Below are 21,867 nucleotides of genomic sequence, written 5' to 3'. Positions count from 1 at the left end.
AAATCATCTTCAAGCTCTAAATAAAAAACAGGAATTGGATAAGCGGTTACAGATAATGGATGGATGGATGGAAAGGTAAGTGCTATACAGTTTTAAAAAATTGGCACTAATATAATACTATGTAATAATTTTACCTTAAAAATATAGCTTCAAAATTATAATGATTCTTCACTGATCTGTAATAGAACAGAGACACTGTAGTTGCTACTCTGGGCTCAGCACTGCAGAAACTGCTCTATGTAACTTTTGGAGGAGAGGAACCACCCCTTCCTACCTACTGATTTAAGTACAGTGCTTTAAAAATAAGATACACTAGGGGGGCCCAGAAGGAGAAAAAAAAAACATGGATAGATAAATGTAGAAATTCATAATTAAATAAACGGAGAAAGAAATGCAAAGCATGTATTAAATTATGCATTTTATTCATGGCCCAAGCCTATTTATAATTCCTTTCGTGATTCTATACATTTATTAATTTGTACTGTCATATTTTTGTCCTCCAATGACTGTTGCCCATATTCAGTAATTAAGACTTCAGCAAATGAACAATTATTTCCACTGCAGTTATGAACACAAACTCAATAAGTAGGTCTGTATTTCAACTGTCAGACAGAATTACTTTAATATACTGAATATCATTTCAAGCATTTTTTTACCTTTACATTTAAAATCTACTTTAGAGTTTTAGAATATCAAAAAAGCTTAAAATGCTGTACGTAAAAATGTCCCAGGTTTCTAATAGGTTTCAGTTGAGGCTCTCTGTCAAGGCACTACAAACTCACTGGCAACTTCATTACATTTCTTCTGGATCCTGTCCCTCGTCAGACCAGTTAACAGTACTCTGTAGTTCTACCATTAAAACGGATTCTCTGTAGGGTTTTATGGGCTTTCTATACCCCATTCACCAATGGTCAGTACCACACAAGACCACCACTGACTGGATTTTCTGGTAATGGAACATTCCCCAGAGTACAGAATGGAATTAGCCTAAAAGTGCTATCAAAATTAATTATTATGGAATAAGAGACCTTTGAGTTTTTATATGTTTTGATAAAACCATACCTGGTCTCACAGTTTAGCCAAGAATTTGTTAAATGTATTAAAAAATTATTTAAACCTAAACACATACTGTTACATACTGATACCAAGTAGACTAAAATTCATATACTAATAAGTGTAAACTTTCAATGCTAAAGAGAAACACAACATATAAGCAGAGAGAGAGAGTGAGGGAGACAATTTTTTTTTTCTCCAAGTCTACTGAAGCAATGTATAGACAGGACCAGACTCGTGACCACAGAAAAAGTACAGCACACACAGTTTAAACAGAAGCTGCATGTTATTATTACATCACATACCAACAAATAGCCGATATCAATAGAAAAATTAACCTTGTAAAAAAGGTGAAACCATTTGTGCTAATAGGAAGCAGAGGTTTTGTGTTGAGATGTTGGATGTCACATTCAGAAAAGGAGGTACACATTCTAAAAAACATTTTAAAAACAATCTAAATATGAGTTGATGAAGTCCCAACTGTGAAAGAAATAACTGCACTTTAGGCATTCTTTGAAAAAAAAAATGTATTTGATATATTCATATTTCAAATAAAGTTAATTATTCACACAAACACATTTTGATTAAATAAGTAAGGACTGTTTTTTTCACCCCTTAGAGAACAATTCAGAGCTGTCAGGAGCATGTACAATCCCTTAAAAAGACAGAAGTCAAACATTTTCAAAGAACACAAAGACAGATTTAAATTATTAACTTATAGGCAATCCCTGTTCAAAACAGTGGTACAGCATTGCCTACACTCATGCTCCTCTCGGGTTCTGAGCAACTCCCATAATTGGAATAAAGTTATATTATTAAGGTTATATCCACACACACACAAAAAAAAAAAAGCAGGGAAAAAGTATTCAGACATACAACGCAAACACAGCGATACAAGACATTCTGTAACACCATTACAAAGAATTCATTTTTTTACTAAATGCACTTTATGTAATGTATGACTATAGCCCTAAAATGAACACATCTATAAATCTGGAGGTAGAAGTGTATTTCCTGAGAAGACGACAAAATGCCTTGTTTACAATTCAGACAATTCCCACATATATGAAAAATAAGCTAGGTAACCCAACCAAAGCTGGCACACATCATATAACATCATTACAACCTGTAGTTGCTTCTGTGAGAAAACTTAGCAGAATATTTATTAATGAATTTGATTTTTCATGCATAAAGCCAATTCACAAATAGACCACTCCACATTATTCACTTTATGATTTTTGGACACTATTTGGGAAAGAAACATATATATGTAATCATAACTAGGCCAAAACAATATAAAATCAAATTCTTTTTAATCAAAATAATTGCTATGTTGTAGATAGTGTCTCTCCCAAGACAGTGATGGTTTTTACCTACCATTCTGAATCTATTACATCCTGTTAGCTGTTTACATTATATATATATTAAAAAAAAAATTAAAAATAACGGCAACTGTGTCAGCTTTAGTGTAACATCAAATTGTAGGGAAAGAAAAGCCAACAATTGTCAAAGCATAAGGCATCCTATAAAAGCGCAAGCAAGTTTGCATGATTCAAATAAGCAGTTCTGGTTGTCTTTGCAATATACATATACAGTGCCCTTCGGAATCACTGAAACAGCAAAGTAATTTGATATCTCTTATGTGCCAATGATCAGGTTTAAAAATGAAGGGCAAAACTGTCAGCATGCCACCCCACGTTTTGAAAATAAACACACCTCGTATTCAGACTCCATTTATATAATTAATGATCATTTAAATTAAGAATAGAACAAAAGTTAGTGGTGTTATTTTTGGTTGATGTTTAGAGGGCACTGTGTATTTCGTATTTTAAGGCTCTTAACACAAAAATCTTACTTAAGAGTCTCTCTTAAATCCAGTAATCCCACCTGTCTACTTAAACAAAAAGATACATGTCAGAGATTTTTACAGAAGAGAAAAAGAAAGCTGTGGGAATTTCATTGTCACTGAGACCAATGTTATTGTCCACTAGAGGACAGCAAACCATCTGTCAACTGCCATCTTTAAATCAAAAGCTGGGATTGTTAAATTTTGATTAATGTTAAGATTGTAGTTAATCTTGCCATAAATAATCTAAAGGCAACCTGGTATTATTTTCTATAGACACAAATGAACATTCTGCATCAGGTTTTATGATATAACATATCGATGAAACTTTATAATGCATTATAAATTCATAAGCTAGAAGGCGCATGTCAAATGGCACAGGTGGTATGCTGAGCTGAGGTGAAATTGTATTAGTAACTGTGAATTTTAAAAATAATATCTAAACTAATTGGTGTACAACAAAATTTACAACTGTTTTGTGTGATGGTGAATGATATGGTGGTTGATGTGGCTGAATAAAAATGAGTATCTGAGGTAGAGTTTAACAGTAACACGCCTAGAAACCTGTGAGGTATACTGTCCTGATAATCATAAAGCAGTAATAAAGTGTTCCCTGAGATTTGTCAGATACATTGTTCAATAAACGCCTATCCAGAGACTACCCTTGCCTGTGCGGAAGCTCACGTAACTTTCATGCCAAAGTTTTACACCTCTCAACAGGCCAAATATATGGAGTCAAAATTTCTAATATTTAGAGCTATCTACGAGAACACTGCCAAAAGTTTGAGGCTTCAGAAATGCCAGTTCTGAGCTTTTGCTTATGCACAATACACAATTCCCCCTATATGTAAACTTTGCCAACTTTTCTCTGCTCCACTGTTTCCTGAAAGCTCAAAGGCTACTTAAAGAAATTGTTCACTGTTGTCATCAATGAGGAAATCACACTATCTTTAAGCTGAAATTTCAAAAAAAATATTTCCCTTTGATAAGGGAAGTGAACACCCAACACTAAAAATGTATCCTAAGTTAGAAAAATGAAAAATTCATCCAAATCATAAATAACAATTGATCTTAATATTTAATCCTGGAAGAAAACGGACACCACTTCTCCTAACAGTCCCTTTTACTGGGGTACCACTTCTTCATTCCAATCAGACAGGCAGATAAAGAGCAAACCCTGGGAGCTACCCAAACTCAGCATGTGACAACCCTGAAACAAAAGCCTGAATTAGCTGGTCTGTATAATTCATCATTCTGTCAACCCACTTCATAGTACTATTCAGTATACATTGATGTAAGTCTTGATCCAGGTTCAGGCCAAAGCTGCTGCTGTCCTGATGCTGTCTTGTCGTCTATCAAGATTAGTGAAAACCACTTAACTAGCTCACGGAAATATGCACCAGCACACATCTTTATGTATCTACAGAAAAGTGAATTTGGCTGCTTTCTAAAGTAATGCCATGCCCAGATATATATTGTTAAAAAGCATGACTACTGTTTGCAAACTTAAACGTCAATGCCACTGCATTGTATGGTTTCTGGTAAACGCATATGTTTCCTGAATACCAGCATATTAGGTGATCAGATAAGTTGGAAGCAGGTGCCGTGATCCACGAACTTACAATCTGATGCACAGGTGAAAGAACTGTTGCAATAAATCAGATACATAAGAGACTGCCTACGCTTGTCTGCTACAGAATAATTTCATATATTCCTTTGGTTTAGATTCTACTGCAGATGCTTCTATTTTCACTGTTAAAACTTGCAAATGCAATCTTAAAATTAAACATGATTTAACACAGGCATGTGTATGCTGGCTAGGAAAAATAAACCCCCATATGCTTATAATAAAATGCCAATTTTCCCTGTCTCTCACGAGTAATATTTGTGCCGTATTATAATACTTTCGATTCTGCAATCAAATGAAACAATTGGCATTTCACGTATAATAACTGTTCTAAAATGACAAGTGGCTAGGCACCCAGAACCAAAAATATTACTGGACATGTTTGTGTTGGGAATAATTTAGGTGAGTCTGCTTCAGCAAATGCCATCAATTGGTCAAAATTGTTGAAGAGATGTTCCACAAGGCACTCTAGATATACATAAAGAATACACATAGAGTTTAAAACCTTATTTGCATAAAATTTTAAAACACTATTGAAAAACTTGTATTCTGAAAATGTTCTTTTCTTCTGAGAACAAGACGCTTCATTGTCAGTCAGCAGGTGTGTACAAAGTGTAAACAGTGTGCTACCGTTGTTTCTAATTTCTACACTACTGATTTCAAGCAATGTGTACCCGGAAAAGAAATAAATTATTCACAGAATTTGCATATATTATATAAGTTTATCATAAACTCTTGTTGATTTTTTTTTCTTTTTCTTTTTTTTTTTTTAGTTCATCTTGGCTATGGAACAACAGAGTGAGTAGAATAAAGAGAACCTGAGATAGTGTATGTTAAATGGTCTATGAATTTGTTATTCCTGTATGTTATTTGGCATAGGCTTTAGAAAATGAGGTTCATATTTGGCTTTAGCTAGCTTCGATACAGGGAGAGTGTGAGGTGTTTAAGGTGATGGGTTGGTAGAGGTGGATGAGGTAGGTGTCTGTGGAAGCGTCTGGGAATTGCTGCGGCCTCCTGAAGATTTGTTAGATACTCCTGATGAGGTTAGACCAGTTGCTTGAGCAAAAAGCACACCTGCAGCAAATGGGGAGATAAACAGCACATCACGAGTCAAAACAAACAAAAACTCAAACCATTTAAGACACGTTGGACTTAATAAATTAACCTCTTCCCTTACTGATTTTAAAAAAATACAACAACAGTATAAATTTGTATGACTACCAGTGTTCTCAGAATTTGCATGCACTGGAAAATATTTTGATTTATTTATGCTTGATTTTACACACACACACACATACATATATATATATATATATAATAAATATTTGCATATATATATATATATATATATATATATATATATATATGCAAATAATTGAGTTGTTGATGTTAAAGGATAAAAGCAGGAAAACTTCCTTAAAGGTTAAAAGCAGACAAGGGAGCTATGATAAAGCCAGAAAACTTTTTTTTTTTTACAGTATCAAATGTGCCTGACCATGCAACTTGCCACTAACCAGTGTATACAACTCCATTGAGCTCCACTGACATGCTGATGCTGCTCATGCCATTTGTGGTGAGGTTGAGGGCTGAATCCTGTCTGCCATCTGAGAAAACAAAGAGGCTAATTATCCACCAAAATTAATTCCAGTTGCTCCACAGCAGGTTTAAATGTGTGAAGAAACTTAATGTATGGTTAATGATAGCAACATGCTCTCCATTACACTGATGAGCTAAATGATAATCTGAAAACAGATTTTTATAGTTACAGCCTAGGGGTGCTACATTTCTACTTTATTCTGGGCGTGGAGAAACTCAAAGGATCACCAAGAGGCCTCTTATTTCACTCACGTTTTACTAAGAAATGTGTCAAATAAAACCACTACTGTTATAACCACTTTGGTTTACATCAAATAAAAGATGTTCCATTCTTCGTTATTGTGGGGATTTCCCCTTCTGCTAGGCACAACGCCACAGCAGGTGAGAAATGGGTCAACACCTCATTTCCTTCTTACTAATCTCTGATTAAGTCAGTCCTCAAGCACTGAAGACTACTCATTGCTTATCATTTTGTTTCTCGTGACAACTATTTCATCCTGTCCCCTTCTCTTGAATCACAAAGAGTAAGAACAGTACTCTGCCCTGTTGGGAGAAAATATTTCAAACCATCTTTAAAAACAGGCTAGTGACCAAATTATGCTTGCGTATGAACAGGAATGAATGAAAGGTAGAAATGCACACATTTATGTGTCATAGTATGAAACAAACAAAAAAAAAGAAATGAATTGTCTGGAACACCCTTTTCTAATAAGAGTTTCTATTCCTGAACCAAGGTGGGAAAATGCTTGGTTTCACTACATGAGGGGGAAAAAAAACTAAATGAACATTTTTCAGTGAAAAGGTAGATCATTTCACGGAGATTCTACCACAGTTCCCATTCATCTGCTATAAACATACGATATCAATGTTCTTTTTGTAACAACAATAAAAAAGCTTCAGTCTTTAGCTTACAGGAATCACACTGGCTATTCAAAGAAAATCATATCTATTCAAATCTATCATATCATTAGGAACATGAGAAGGTGAAAGTTAAGATGTTCCAATCTTCAATACAGTGCTTCCGTCCACTTCATATCAAAAATATATTAGGAAATTATATAAAAGGTTTAAGCCAATACAGAAACACATCACAGATGGAATTCTCAAGACTTTCAGTGATAGGCCATGGACAAAAATACAACCCCAAATATACATATAGACTTTCCCCACTGCAATGATGCAACACGACTAACCAATTTCAGCATGTCATCTCTCAGTGGATCTATAAGAAGCACACATTTCCTACAACACTTGGTGATGTGAGGTATTATTTGTGTGTTTATCTCATTTACCACAACCATTAGCAATAATAACTGGCATTCTTTTATGATTTGCAACTATGGTGTCTTGCTTTCAATACATGGTTTTAGAGTCACCGCATGACAGTGGAAGAAATATATCTATGATTTCACACTTTCTGGCTAAACAATTTTCATGCAGCTCTGTAAGACCATGAAGATAAAAATGTGTTGTTTCCTGTGATAATATCTATTACTTAATGACAAAGTGTGTGTGTGTGTGTGTGTGTGTGTGTGTGTGTGTGTGTGTGCAAAGTAGGTAAAGAACAGATAGATACTAGAATAACAGTTTAACAGAAGGGTTTTATTACCTTGACTATTGATGCGGATATTCATTGGCATCTGTGCTGTCATTGCCAGGAGATTTTGCTGTAGCGCTCTCTGAAGGAGACGCTGTTGATCCTCTGCTGGCAGTGCCATCTTCTTCTCTGGTGGCTCACCGGCCTCCAACTTGTCACGCAGCTGCTCCAGTGCAGCAACCTGGGCAGCCATGGCAGCCTGTGCTGCTGCTGCCTGCACAGCAGCTGCTTGAGCTGCAGCCACAGACTGAGTGGCCAGAGCCCCGGGCAGCCTGCTGTTTGAAGCACCAAGAGATTGGCCACCGTCATCTTCTAGAAGGAAAAGAGAAGAAATATTAACCAGTCAAAGACAGGAGAGTATCATGATAGAAGGATGTTTTGTGTTATTACTGTTTCATCAGGACTGTCTGGGATATTACACATGTTTGTAGTGTTTCTACATTTTATGCCAAAATATGGTTTAAACACCAAAAGAGTAACTTTTCATTTTCAACATGTATTATATTATTTTTCATCTTTACCACCATAATCTCCATAGTATCACATTTTCTTGCAGCATAATAAAATAATAGTATTTAGAACCAGTATAATATATCTTAACCTTACATATATGTGTACTTGATGACTAGTCCAGTCAACTGTACTCTTACCCTTCTTGATCTTCTGCATGGACGAGAGTGACACCCCATTGGTGGCCATGGGAAGGCCCATGTTGGGCATGGTGAGCTTGGTGGAGGAGAGCATGGTGGGTGTCCCATTGGGAGAATAGATGAAGAGGGAGCTGCCTTGCCTGCGGCCCTCACGTCTGTTACTGTCTATGGCAGCCTGAAGTTCATTGGGGTTACTCAAACCCCGCTTATCACATTCATATGGGTAAAGGTACTTCATGTATCTGTAGAGAAAGGATTGATCATGTTAAGTCTGAGAAAATCAGCACTTGGTGTTCCAAACTGATTTGAAATATTGGGGTTGGAACTGATCAAGGAATAAAGATTGGCTGTACAAAGCCTATTTTGGTCACTTTCAAATGCTTTATTACTTCACTTTATGTTATTTAAACCAGTCTCAGAAATGACAAATGTACATGGTTCTTCTTGTGTGTGTGAGGTAAATTTCCAGGGGTTAACAAGCTGTTTCAACATATGCAGTGTGGAACTCTTTTGTGGCAAACAAAAACTGTAATTTGACTGCAGTTTTCAATAAACAAGGTTATTTGAACCTCACATGAAATTGCCATGTGCATCTAAATTATATATATCCATAATTAATTTAGACATTATAGTGATGATTTAGAGACAGCAAAATGTCTAGACTACAGTGGGCTACCATGCATATTTCATTCATTGCATTTTGCTGCATACACAAATAATTATTATACATTGAAAGATATAGATATGTAGAATATCAGTTGAAAATAATTGGGTTTATTATAACACTTAAAGTGTTTATTCTAAGGCTAAATATTCTACAAAAAACAAGATCAGATCAGGATGTCCGGATATTCAGTGTTAGAGGACTAAGGCAGTTCAGGGCCTCAAAAAGGTGAGCTAAACCTAAGATGCAAAATAAGTATTAGATAAGTATCAACAAGAAAATTATATGATTGTATATCACATCATTCCTCAACAGTGACAACACTGTAATTTAAGATGGTTTGGCATACAAGTATATTATCATGTATTTGCCTCAGCCACCCAGGAAGCCTGCAGTGTGTGGAGCACTTACTGTGTCCTGAGAGTGAAGGCAGCACTGGTGATTGAGGTGGGCAGGTTCAGGCCTTTGGTGATTTCCCTCCATAGCTTCTTATTAATGACCTCAACCAGCCCCCCCTTCTCTGTCACCAGCTGGTACAGCATGTACAGATCCAACACCTGCTTGGCCATGATGGGGATCCTGTTCACAGGGGTCCCTGATTGAAAACAAAATCATCAGATGAAACATAGACAGTAGTAGATTTATCCACAATAAAATGTTACATTTAGAATGCATGCCAAATACTGATTATAAAATTAGCTTTGTGTAAAATTAAATATAAAAGTATGAAATAATTTATTTTAAAGCAAACGTGGTCCAGTTTATACATCTATTTTGAACAATGCAAATTAGTGAGATAAGTTCATATTACTTATTAGCCACATTAAACTTTTAGTTTGAATGTGTAAATTAAGGTGCAAACTACAGACGCCAAACATTCCTTAAATGACAATCTACATTTGGAAAAAACTGCATTAAAAATGTATTTTTTGCCAGACTATATTTTCCCTAAAGAGAGAGATGACACAACAAGCTGAATATGGTGTGGTCTGTATGGCTGGTTAGGAGTATGACTAAATTACTGTTTATCCTCCATAATTCTAGGATTTCACATCAGTTTCCGTGGGAATCTCCTTATCTTTGAATCTTTCTTGTCTCTAGGGGGCAGTGTCAAGCTAAAAAAAAAAAAAACAATCTGCTTAATATCAACTTTGTTTTTGAAGGACAAACTCTTATGGTGCTCAAATAAAACATTTGCTCAAATGAAACAGAAGCAACCTATGATAATGCCTGGATAGTCTCAAGGCCAACGTACAACATGTGCTGATGTTCACACCTATAGCATGTTTTCTAAATGTTCAGAAGCCATAGATCCAGTTTAGCACACTGTAAACAGTAAAAATGTCAGCAGCCATAAAGCAGTCATCCAAGGAATAAATATCACTCCATTGGGCTGAAACCTGAGCTGGGTGCTCATGCATCACAGGAAGGGAACAATAAGCGTGTAAAAGCAACATCTCTCACAACGAAACGGACTCAATTGTCCTAGGTGTCTGTAAGGTAGCCATGGTCAATGGGCTGCAGATTAACATGTTTTATAGATTGTGCTCAGTAACTATTTATTCTAAAGCAAAGCTTGCCAGGAGACAAGCATTTTGACAATGTGGAATTAAATAGAGCCTTGCATATTAATTATGCATGGCCAAGTAAATATAAAATTACTAGTCTGAGACAATGATAAAGACATACCTCTCTTCTGCATGAAGCTGAACAAATCATCCAAGAACTCTTTCCGCTTTGGATCATTGTCCAGTTCGTAAAGCTGTGGGGCAGAATAAGAAAACAGAAAACAAGGTTAAAGTGTTGTCTGGTAGTCTACACACCAGAAATGCAGAAAATTATAAGAAAAGGCTCTGAAAATGCACCCATATTTATACAGAGTTACTAAGGCTGTACCAGTATGGGAATTCTGAATCAAATATTCATTCATTGTCTGTAACTATTAACCACCATTTGAGTTTAGGGTTGTGGTGGGTTTAGAGCCCAGTGATTCTTGGTGCCAGTCTATCACACAATCCTTGCACATAGGGACAATTTAGCATGGCCAATCTACCTACCAATGTGTGTTTTGGACCGTGGGATGAAACCAGAGCACTCCGGAAACCCACACAGACATGATTTAAATTTATCCCACCCAACATTAAAAGTCACATTATGGATGCAAATCTCATTGATGATCTACATTTCTTATTGAATTATATCATGTTTATTACTGCAGTGTTCATTTAATATTTCAGAATATTAATAGGCTGTATTAATAGGCTGTACAGAAATAGAGCCTGAATTTGTATAGTTAATTGACGTATAATGTTAAACATTAGGTATAAAAATATTGTGTAAAATTAATTTCTTTTATGAACTTGTATGAAAACATAAAAATGACAATTTTCTTTTGTACATATTCCCAACTCCAAACTGCATCACCTGAAGATACACATTAGAAGGGAAAAAAAAAAAATTAAAAAAAACCCTCATGTTGAAAGTAGTATCTAAAGGAATATATCTGACCCTCAATGCACACTGTTGCTGAGCATACAATGACTAAGCAATTATTTGAAACACTTAAAAAAAGTTAAACTTCCTGAAAATCCGGAATGAATCAAGCTACTAACATTCAAACAAGCTCCTGAGATATGGGACAAAGAGGACAAAACAACACCCTTTGAAGATTCCAAAATTATGTCATGGCTACTAAAGGGATAGACTATATTTTTAGCTCTGAATAACGCATTTGACATTAGTCCACAAACATACTAATGTAGACTCTATGCAGGGAGCAATAATAAAGGTTAATTATTACATCTCTTGGGAACAAAATAAGGAGAGTATGGCTTCAGGTTTGATAGTAGCTGGGTGAAGCAGTCTCAGAGGCCTACAGAAGGGGGAAGGGAGGAGAGAGGTGAATGACTGAGTGGGGGATGGACTGTAAAGCAGCACAGGCTTAATTACAGGATGCATGCATATTTGAGGAGCACCATACCATAAATCTCCCAAATGGCTCCCCTCCGTCTCTCTCTCTCCCTCTCTCTCTCTCGTTTTCTAATGGAATTCCATCAGTGCCGCCTTCCTCTAATTTGCAAACAGCTCTTCCTTTTCCCAGCGTTCTTGACCATCATACCAGCAGAGAGCTGGCAGTGTAGCTTAATCAGTTTCATCACTTATCACAATCCAAAGCATGTCATGCTAACGCCTTGTTTTCTGCTTTAATTGCAAGGAATGTTCAAGAGGGACATTGGGTTCAAATGACAGTGGCAAGAATGGTATGTTAGAGTTAATGAATAAAAGGGTGAAATTAAAATTTATACATCAATCAGCCATAAGATTAAAATGACACATCTGTTTCTACACTCACTGTCCTTTTTAACAACTCATTACCATATACGTGCACTCTGTAATTCTACAATTGCAGAATGTAGTCCATCTGTTGCTCTGCATATTTTGTTAACCCCCACAAAACAGGCAATATTTGGGTCATGTTTCATTATTAGCTCTACAGTGACACGGATGTGGTGCTGGTATGTAAGTGTACGTTGTGCTGGCTCAGACACAAGTGTTAGTGGCTCACTGGCCACTGTATTAGGCACAGCTACCTGCCTGGCCCTCTTGGTAGATACACTTTGTAAGAGACACTTGCTCATATTTTGCTGCACAGTTTTCATTAGTCATCCTCTAGTCTATCACCAGGGAACAGGACACTGCCCAAAGAGTGCTATTTGCTGGATATTTTTTAGCTAGTGTATTATTCCTTATCCAGTCACTTAAAAGGTCAGCAGCACTGCTTTGTCTAATCTACTCATACCACGGCAAAACACACTAACCCACCCCCACAAAGTCAGTGTCAATGCAGTGCTGAGAAGGATCCACCACCCAAGAATTCCTGTAGTGTTCTATTGGGGTCCTTGCAATTGAAGTACAGCGTAACAGGGGATAGCAAAACATACAGAACTATACATGCACTACAGTTTGTAGGCTAATTGTAGAATTACAAAATGCATTTATTGTAAATCAAGCTTATAAAACAAACAATCAGTGAATGGAGAAACAAAAATGTAATTTTAATGGTTTTTGGTGATCTGTGTACAATGGTCATTTAATGTAAAATCTCATAGCCTTACTCTAAAGTATCTGAAAGGGTCTTTAGCAGTTCACAAAGGACAATGGATGCAGCTTCTTTCATGCACTCTTCATCAGTTTGAAACCTACTCATATCTTAGAAAGAGTAAAAGAAGTAATAATAAAAATAAGGATGGAGAAAGGGGTTCTTTTAAGAGATACAGTAAAAAGAACCTTTAAAGATATAGATTTGTAAATGTGAGTGTGAAAAACCATTTTAAAACTTCAAACAATAACCACATAAGGGAAAATTTATATATTAAAGATTTTGCTACAACCACACAACCAAGGCATTAAACTGATAGCTGTCATTTTCAAATGGTGCAAAATAATAACAACTGAAAAAGGAATCAGTCATGAGTATTTTTACTGAAGTAACTGACCTGTCCTGTAGCATATAGAGCCTAAACATTTATAAACAAAATAATTCTAAACCTTTGGCTCTAGTTCTTTCTGTCTGAATTTGAATGGCATTGCTGTATACCCACAGAAGCAATCAATCAATGTACAGATTCTGTACTAAACAAGATGGTGGCTTCAGAAGTCAATAAAAGCCTTTGGCATCATGTGGTTGGAATGAAAGACCAGAAAGAGCAGTCAAATAATTTAGCAACCGGTCTGATCAGCATTATCAACACCCATAGAGCAAGTAAGGCTTGTAGAAAGACAAAATAAGGCTAATTGACACCATTCATTGTTCTCAGGGGCTACCTTCACAGGATTCAGTTGTTACGATGATAATGCTGTGCTTGTACAACCCCAACCCCCTATCTTTGCAGCAGAAACAAACCAATTTGTCTGCCAGAGACTTGGAGGACAAAACTACATGATATAAAAACATACTAATCCAAGACAAATTTGACATACTGCATCCAAGACATACTGCAAAGACACCATGTTATTGCAGCAGCCTATAGATATAAATCTTAAGTTTTGTTGCCATTGTATGTAAGAACATATTACAGTAAGGCAATACATGTGGTATTAATGGGTCAACAGAGGTATGCTGCAAACTAATTTAAAACAAAAGTTTGTAAATAAAATAGTTTGTTTAAAAATATATATATATCTATAATAATTTTTTTCTCTGGGTTCCTTCATTTCGCACAAAATTAAGCATATTACATATAGCTAAAAGCACAACAGAAAAATCCTGAACTCTGAATTATATATAGTTTTGTCCGTTGTCCAAATGTCAATTTTTATTTACATAAGGCTCATACCGCCATCATTTGTAAAGGGACATAAACAAAACTGAATGAACAGCAAACATTTCAGGGGAAAATTGCACGCAAGTCTTTTTATATATCTACTTATATAAATAATGTTATATATCACGGCTGTCCCAAGACAAACGTGTATCACCATTTACTACATCATTTGTCCTTCACACTTTGTGAAAATTTTATGATGAATGGACCAATAGAAAATAGGAATAAAATATTCTCTCTAAAAGGTTTTTTTCCTTCTCCTATAAAGATGATAATTTCAAGATATGTATATGTATGTTTGTTCTTTAGTTAACCATTGGTCATCTTGCAACTTTGTATTTGAATTATTTTGTCTTTTTGTAATTCAATTTGTATTCGAAATCTTTTGTTCAATGAACACAATTTGAAGATCTTCCACAAATGAGAATACAAAATTCTATCCTCCACCATGAACATTCAACAGACCTGATGCTAGGCTCGTGGTGATATATGAGCTACCTGTCTTGAAACCCTGTAACGGCATTTCACACCTGACGATTGCATTTGCGACACAGCAAGCAGAGGTGGGGGAAGGGCAGGAAACAACTGGCCAGGTTCAGCAGAAAGGAGAAGATTTTGCTCAACTTGCCATAGAATAGATAAAGACTGAGCATGCTATGAGAGCTCCATGGCTGAATGAAGGGTGGACCCGGCAGAAGTTCTCTTTCATAAAAGGGAGAGGCATTGTGAAGAAACAATAGTCAGGGCTTCCATACCCAAGGCCACAGTACAACTGTGATGAACACCTGCACATTGCTGAACTCACGTCAGCAGAGCGAAACCTGAAAGTCCAAAAATTTATTAATTATTCAAATTACTTTTGTATTTAGCAATCTCGCAAGTCATGCGTTAACTGAGTCAGTTTTATCTTCTTCCACATCAGGAAATGAAATTTAACATTGTGGCATGTGCAGCTATGTGATCTTTCCCATGAGACGCAAAAGTTCTAACTGAACTGTTGTCCCAGGGACATCTTTATCAGTGGTCTGTATGCTTTGTCAACTTTCAAGCTGATTAACGTCCATTCCTATTTAACTTATGTGGATAATAAATGAATGTACAATCATAGTTTGTAATGCTTTAATGTTTGCTCAACTCTAACTGGAGACTATACATTACAGTAAAGGAAATGGAGCAAAGAGCAGCAGGCTGGGGCCTGTTCTGTTCTGTCTGAATTCCTCCACCTCCATCAAATTCCAATCAAGCTGATAAGGGACAAAAGGCCAGAGCAAACACAAAAGAATCTAAAAAAAAAAAAAAAAAAAGTTGGCATGGCTCCCTCTTTTATGTAAAGAGAATGCATTTGCATGGCCTGCAAAAGCAAGATTTCCTGCACTCAGGGAGACACTGTGTCCTCGCACCTTTTTTTTTTGTTTTTTTGTTTTTTTTAACAGTAGTTTTAGTTCTGATTTTTTACCCACAGAGAAACATGCAAATTTCAGCATATACATGTCTTGCAACTGCCAACGTGAACATCTTCGGATGTTTCGACTGAGGATTAACCAAAACAGCAGCAGCTCACATTTCAGTTCCCGTTTTTGCACATACAGAAACAAAACGGTACTATGCTCTGCAAACTGTCAATAATAAACACAAATGAGATCACGTTGAAGATGATGAAGAACATCGTGATCCCAAACTTAATTTTAAATTACAGACAGGGCTGGTTTAATGGAACCACCAGGAACGTGAATCAGAGCACATACACCACAATTATACAAGCACGGTACACTGATTATGATTACGGATAGCAATGGCATTAAAACATTTCAAAGCAAAACCAAAATTCTTCTAATTCCACTGCTTTTATCAGACTAGTCTGGCATGCAGGCGCACAAATATCAGCTGTAGCAGTAAACATGTGGACTGATGAACAGAAGAGGAAATGAAGGCAGAGGAAGAGATATGATAGTGTGGGTGATGTTATGTCTGGAGAAGTGCTCCCCCGTTTGCTCAGCTTACTGTTTTTGTTGAGAAGCAACTAATGCAGCAATAATCAATGACTCATTTACTACAGAGGTTCCTCCTGTGAACTCTTCAGAATATCACAGGCCTTAATGACAGCACCAAACTCACGTGGCCAGTGCGGCCCAATCGATAATAGGATGGACAAACATTTAACCTCTGATGACCCTCAATTTGTTCATTTCTCGTCAGCTGACATATATATATATATATAAAAAAAATAACAAGTATCTGAAAGCTCAACTTAGCTTACATTAACAGATGTTAAAAAGAACTGTGATATTAAGTTGCTGTTTCGGATTTACGGCTTATCAAACCACAAAGAATTTTATAAAGTCTATCTACTTTTATTTTGTATATTACAAATGCGGCTTTATTAAGACAACATTTGGAAATACTACTTCTGGAAACTTTTTAGGTATAATCTTAAGGTATGTATTTGAAGGTTAAATAGTAAAACATACTCCGGCATGAGAAACAAGCCTGACATGCAAAAAAGCAGCAGAGAGGAAAAGTGCTACACTAAGCCTTTATGCAATCTTTGTTTACATTGCAGTGGCTCCCCACTCCTTCTACTCCAAGTTGAGAAGCTGCCAGTTTCCAGAATCCTGAGCTTACACACTCCTCTGGCAGCAACTTGACTGCTGCTCACAAAATGTTCAACAGCTTCCAACTTTCAGGTTCTCTGCCAAAAAGGTATTGCTCACTGAAGCGTGCACTGCTTGGCCACAGTTCAACACATCTCTTATTTCTCTTCTCTAGGAAAAGGAACATGGGTCTTTGCCATATCATTTTTCTCTAAGTGGTCTTGTTAGCACCATGAGTTTCACAAACCCATAAATGCCAATTCAAGAAAACTTCAGTAGACCACCATCCGGTTAATAATAATAATAATAATAATAATAAAAAGAGATTTACATACAGACCTGACTTTAAGCTGATTTTATTATACATATATATTGCTCAATCCTACATATACTATTTGGCACAGGGTGTGATGCAATTAATATAGTTAAGAGATATACCAATAAGAAAGATTACTGTTTTAAATAGGGGAACAAAATGTAATGTAACCCTTTCATGATGGTGACACAATGCTATTCCTCAAAGACAGAGAACTTAGAAAACAGACTTAAAGATTAATTCAAAATTTTTTTTGGTAGAATCAATTTTACAGACTAGATAAATTGGATGGATACAGATGCCTGAGATATTTGTTTTAAGTACAGGTGTTTCCCAACATGTAATTATGCTTTCCATTAATTATACTATTTTTAAACATGATATAACACCAATACACACTGTTAAGGAGACTGCCACACAAAAAAATCTTATCAAATGAGAGCTGTGAAACTATATGCATACTGTTAAATTAAGTAATTAAGGGCCAATAACATTTGCAATGCCCTCTCCAGAAGCTACACACAGTGACAATAAAAACTCCATATGCCAATTCTGCAATCCATCCCAGCACACTTTAAACTCACCCAGTACACAAACCCTCCCTTGACAAATATATTAACACCAAGTTATTTTATTTCAAATACAACTGCAGAAAAGCCACTGCTGGGCTTTGAGATGGTACTCACATGTAGCCTGAACATGATGACCACAGGGAGCTATTTGTTTGAGTGAAACCCCAAAAACAGATACAAGATGTTATGATGACCAATGAAAAGGGACCATAAGAGCAGCTGCAATTCTCCACCAAGCCTAAGACCAAAAGTGTGTGCCTCTTTCCAAGAGTGTGTGCCAATCTAGGCTAACTAACAGCAGGCTAGTAAACGTGAAAGTGATCTATAATCAAAGATGAGACACATGCTCAATTACTTAAAAAAAAAAAATTATAACTGAGACATGATTTAACCAAATTAAACTTTACATAAAATAATAATAATACATTTAGTGATGTTCTGGTTCAGATAAACAAGTAAATAAAAATGTTTATAATATATTAGTGTATAACTATAGCACATGATGAAAATGAACCCAGAATCAAGATACAGTGTTATCTCCAAATTGGTACAATGGTTTCAATAGCCACAGTTTTCCTCTGCCCACTACAGGCATCAATCTTTTATACAAGGCTTTCAAATGGAGACTCACTATAGAGAGTGCAATGAATTTTTAAACACATCCCTGTCCCATTTACTGTCCATCTGTGTTGCATTTGGCCTGCTGGGTACATTTACCATAGAGATGAGACATCAAAGTTTTCCGCCTTTTCGTTTGCCCCAGGAAGTTTATGTAATTGGACACCTACGTCATCCAAGAATAAATAAATACATGCATAAATAAATAGTGCATAGGTTTCACAAAATTATCCTTTTTTAATGGTTGATATTTAAAAATGCAATTCTTAGAAAATACCCAAAATACCAAAATTCTACAAATACATTTGAAGAAAAATATAAAGCTGTATATTTGGGATCTATTAATCCCAGTATAATAAAGGAATAATTTGCTGAGTGCACATGAATAAAAACAAACCTGTTTTAAGGAAGTTGTCAGTCCTGTTTAATAAAAACCACAGACTTGGCTCAACAACAGAATAGGCTACAAATCAGTCTACTGTCACCTGGCACTGGTGACATGATGGTGTTACATTCTGATACCTAAAATTAAATCAGTTTCTTTCTTCATTCAGCTGCATGGTCAGGCCTGATAATTATATCAGAAGCAGTTTGGCAGCGTGCCTTTATGTGTGATTAATTATAGCCATATCAAAATTAGAAGCTGGGCGGGTAGATATTCTTAAAATTGAAAAGCCCTTGTCAGCAAACTATAGGATAACCTGACCTGCTTCACCATTAGCTGGTGAAACAGTCCACTCTCTTATGGAATGTTTGATATCAATTTCCCACCTGAGATATTACATTTTGTCAAACTGGGCCAGAGATCATTTGAGAGGGGTTCTAAATGACGTTGAATAAGAGAGACGTGTTGTTATACTCTGCTCAAGTCTGTCAGTTTCAGATTATCAGTTTCCCTCAGGCACATTCCAAAACGGCCTCCACCCACCTGCCCAAAATAAACTGCTATGCATTAACCCTTCCCAACCTGTGCATGCAAACACATCAAAATACATCATCATGAAATAGGTATTAGAAGTTTATGGACTACTTATTTTCTTTTGAAAAAAAATTTAATTGAGCCCTTCCAAAGGACAAGATAGAGAAAGATGTGGAAAGACTTGCACAGCACACAGTATCAATACAATATTAGCAAACCACAATAAGTTTTTGCTTAGTTAATGTAAGATGTTTTTAATTCTCTCTTGTGAATTCCTGAATCTTTCTGCAATATAATATAAAGTAGACGGTGAAAGACAAATTCTTTCTAAATAAAAATGTTTTATTGAATTATTTAACATTTCTCTCTGGTAAGCCATGATTTCTATTTGCTTGCCAGGAGTGAGAATTTTGTGAATTCTCATTTGATATCATTTATTCAACTGATTATTGTCTTGTTTTTGTAATCGACATAACTGGAATTTTCTATAAACTTTGCTATCTTATATTTAGGCTCTTCCAAATCTTCTGGAGTGTGTTACAGGAATGGAATTCTAAATGTTTTAACACTCATGTTGGTAAGTGAAAATATTGGAAATCACTTCAGTCAGTAAAATAAATGTTCAGCAGAATTAAGAAATCATAGTTTCTTGTTTATAAAATCACATTTTCCTAATAAATCACAATGTTTCTGGAGATTAATTGATTTGTAGAACTTACTTCAGTTTGCAAATAAAAGCAGCTAAACCTAAGCTGCATTCTATTAAACATATAAAGACCACCAAAGGAAACATTTATTTATTATTCAAAACATTTTATAAAATTAGGTGAAAGAACTTTTGACTTTTATCATATATTTGTTCACATCAGTTACATTCAGCTGGATGCACTGAATGACGGAAACTGTAGTTTAACCTTTGTGTTAAAAAGTTTCCTCATGTTATGCTCCTACAAAAAGTGATTGGGGGAGGGGCACAGGTTCTCAACCATATATTACACAAGCGTCCCTACATGGCGATTGTGTAACATTATCTTAACTGTCAGAACACTGCAAACCTTGATTAACTGTCACCAATTTCCACGTATTCTAGTGATAGCTTGATTTGGAGATCTACTGACAAACAGAACTTTTCATTAAGTCTTAACAGTATTTTTATACAATACGATCTACATGGACAGAACAACTGTCAGCTTTAGCAGCACATGTACTTCACACATCACACGACAAGACTCAGGAAGAGTAGCAGCTGTTCTTTACTCCTCATCAGTCACAAACATTTGCATTTATGCTTCTGCCTTACAAAACTAAGAATTTCGTTTTAGACTGTGGCCAAGACAAAAAATACAGAAGTTATAATCAAAAGCTGGCACTACTCATAATTTAGTTAGCATCAATCAATCAAATCAACTGCAAAGTGGAACTGAATGTGTATAAATGGCACCAGACTACGCTTATTAAAATAAGAGAAAATTGTAGGGATGATTTATATTTAAAATCATCAAATATCTTCATATTGGCAGGACATGAATTTAAGTATTTAAGAAAACAAACAGATGAATTATTTTTTTTTAAATCAAGTCAAAATTATTAACATTTGTAATATAATCGTAATAATTTTTCCATCAACTAACCTTGAAAAATTTGGCTTGGTATTTGTCAACATGAAACAGCGGCATTTCAGCAAATCAAAACATAACCCCTTAAATATGTTATTACTCGAAGCAAACAAGCACTTGGTTCATCTTTTGTGAAATTCAAACTGGCTGCAGGGGGCTCCCACTTGGCCATTAGAAAATAAAATGCAACACGGGAGGCCCTTTTCTAGTTCTCTAATCAAGCATGAAAGCACAAACTCCAAAACCAGCTGCATAAATTCCTTACTGACTGTTTATTTAATTAATACCCACCATAATTACATGCAACTTGATAGAAATTTTTGTTACCCAATTTATTTCAGCCATAGTGGTGCATTCTATAAACAAGGCCTTTGGAAATTCTGGGTGTCAGTAACCAGTGTGGTATAATTTCATGAGTGCGAGACTTTCTGTAAATACAAAACGTTCACCATTTATTACTGTACAGTCAGCGCACGTCATGACTGAAAAGTATGTGACTAGCTCCTAAATTTGACAAATAAATTTTCATAGAAACCAGCACGCTCAATGTTAATTTGAATTCTATATTACAATTAATGTATTTAAAATCACTGTTTCCAACTATTTTAAGTTATTTCTCAAATAACAATCATCCACTACTGCATTTGTCACCTCCTACAGTACCCTACACATTTGAACACCTTGTACAACCTCTAAACCGACATGACTCAAAGACTGAGAGTGAACAGACAATATGGCAAACATTCAATACAATTATATGCAGGAGGTCCTCGGGTTACGTCAGTCCAGAGTTACGATGTTTCGTGGTTACGACACATCTCCCATTTACTGTATAAAGCCTTGTTTTGACTTAAGTGGTTTTGCGTCGTAAACGCTGT

At 35.8% G+C, this 21,867-nt stretch overlaps 1 protein-coding gene across 3 annotated transcripts in view; it reads right to left on the bottom strand.

The window, feature by feature from the left end:
* Window positions 1-492: 492 nt before the first annotated feature.
* arid3a (AT-rich interactive domain 3A) overlaps window positions 493-21,867 on the bottom strand; it is a 31,654-nt gene continuing 10,279 nt past the window's right edge. For 2 of the 3 annotated variants that reach the window (XM_066647556.1, XM_066647555.1), the window contains exons 4-9: window positions 10,723-10,795; window positions 9,445-9,628; window positions 8,370-8,611; window positions 7,732-8,031; window positions 6,041-6,130; window positions 493-5,600 (exon numbers count right to left, since the gene is read on the bottom strand). In XM_066647556.1, coding sequence (XP_066503653.1) covers window positions 5,470-5,600; window positions 6,041-6,130; window positions 7,732-8,031; window positions 8,370-8,611; window positions 9,445-9,628; window positions 10,723-10,795 — 1,020 coding nt within the window. In that variant the 3' untranslated portion in view covers window positions 493-5,469. The remainder of the gene's footprint in view (window positions 5,601-6,040; window positions 6,131-7,731; window positions 8,032-8,369; window positions 8,612-9,444; window positions 9,629-10,722; window positions 10,796-21,867) is intronic. The other variant, XM_066647557.1, reaches the window with a different exon arrangement.

This window comes from Hoplias malabaricus, chromosome 16 (assembly GCF_029633855.1).
Source record: "Hoplias malabaricus isolate fHopMal1 chromosome 16, fHopMal1.hap1, whole genome shotgun sequence".
Lineage (NCBI taxonomy): Eukaryota > Metazoa > Chordata > Actinopteri > Characiformes > Erythrinidae > Hoplias > Hoplias malabaricus.
This window is presented reverse-complemented; position numbering and strand designations above follow the sequence as displayed.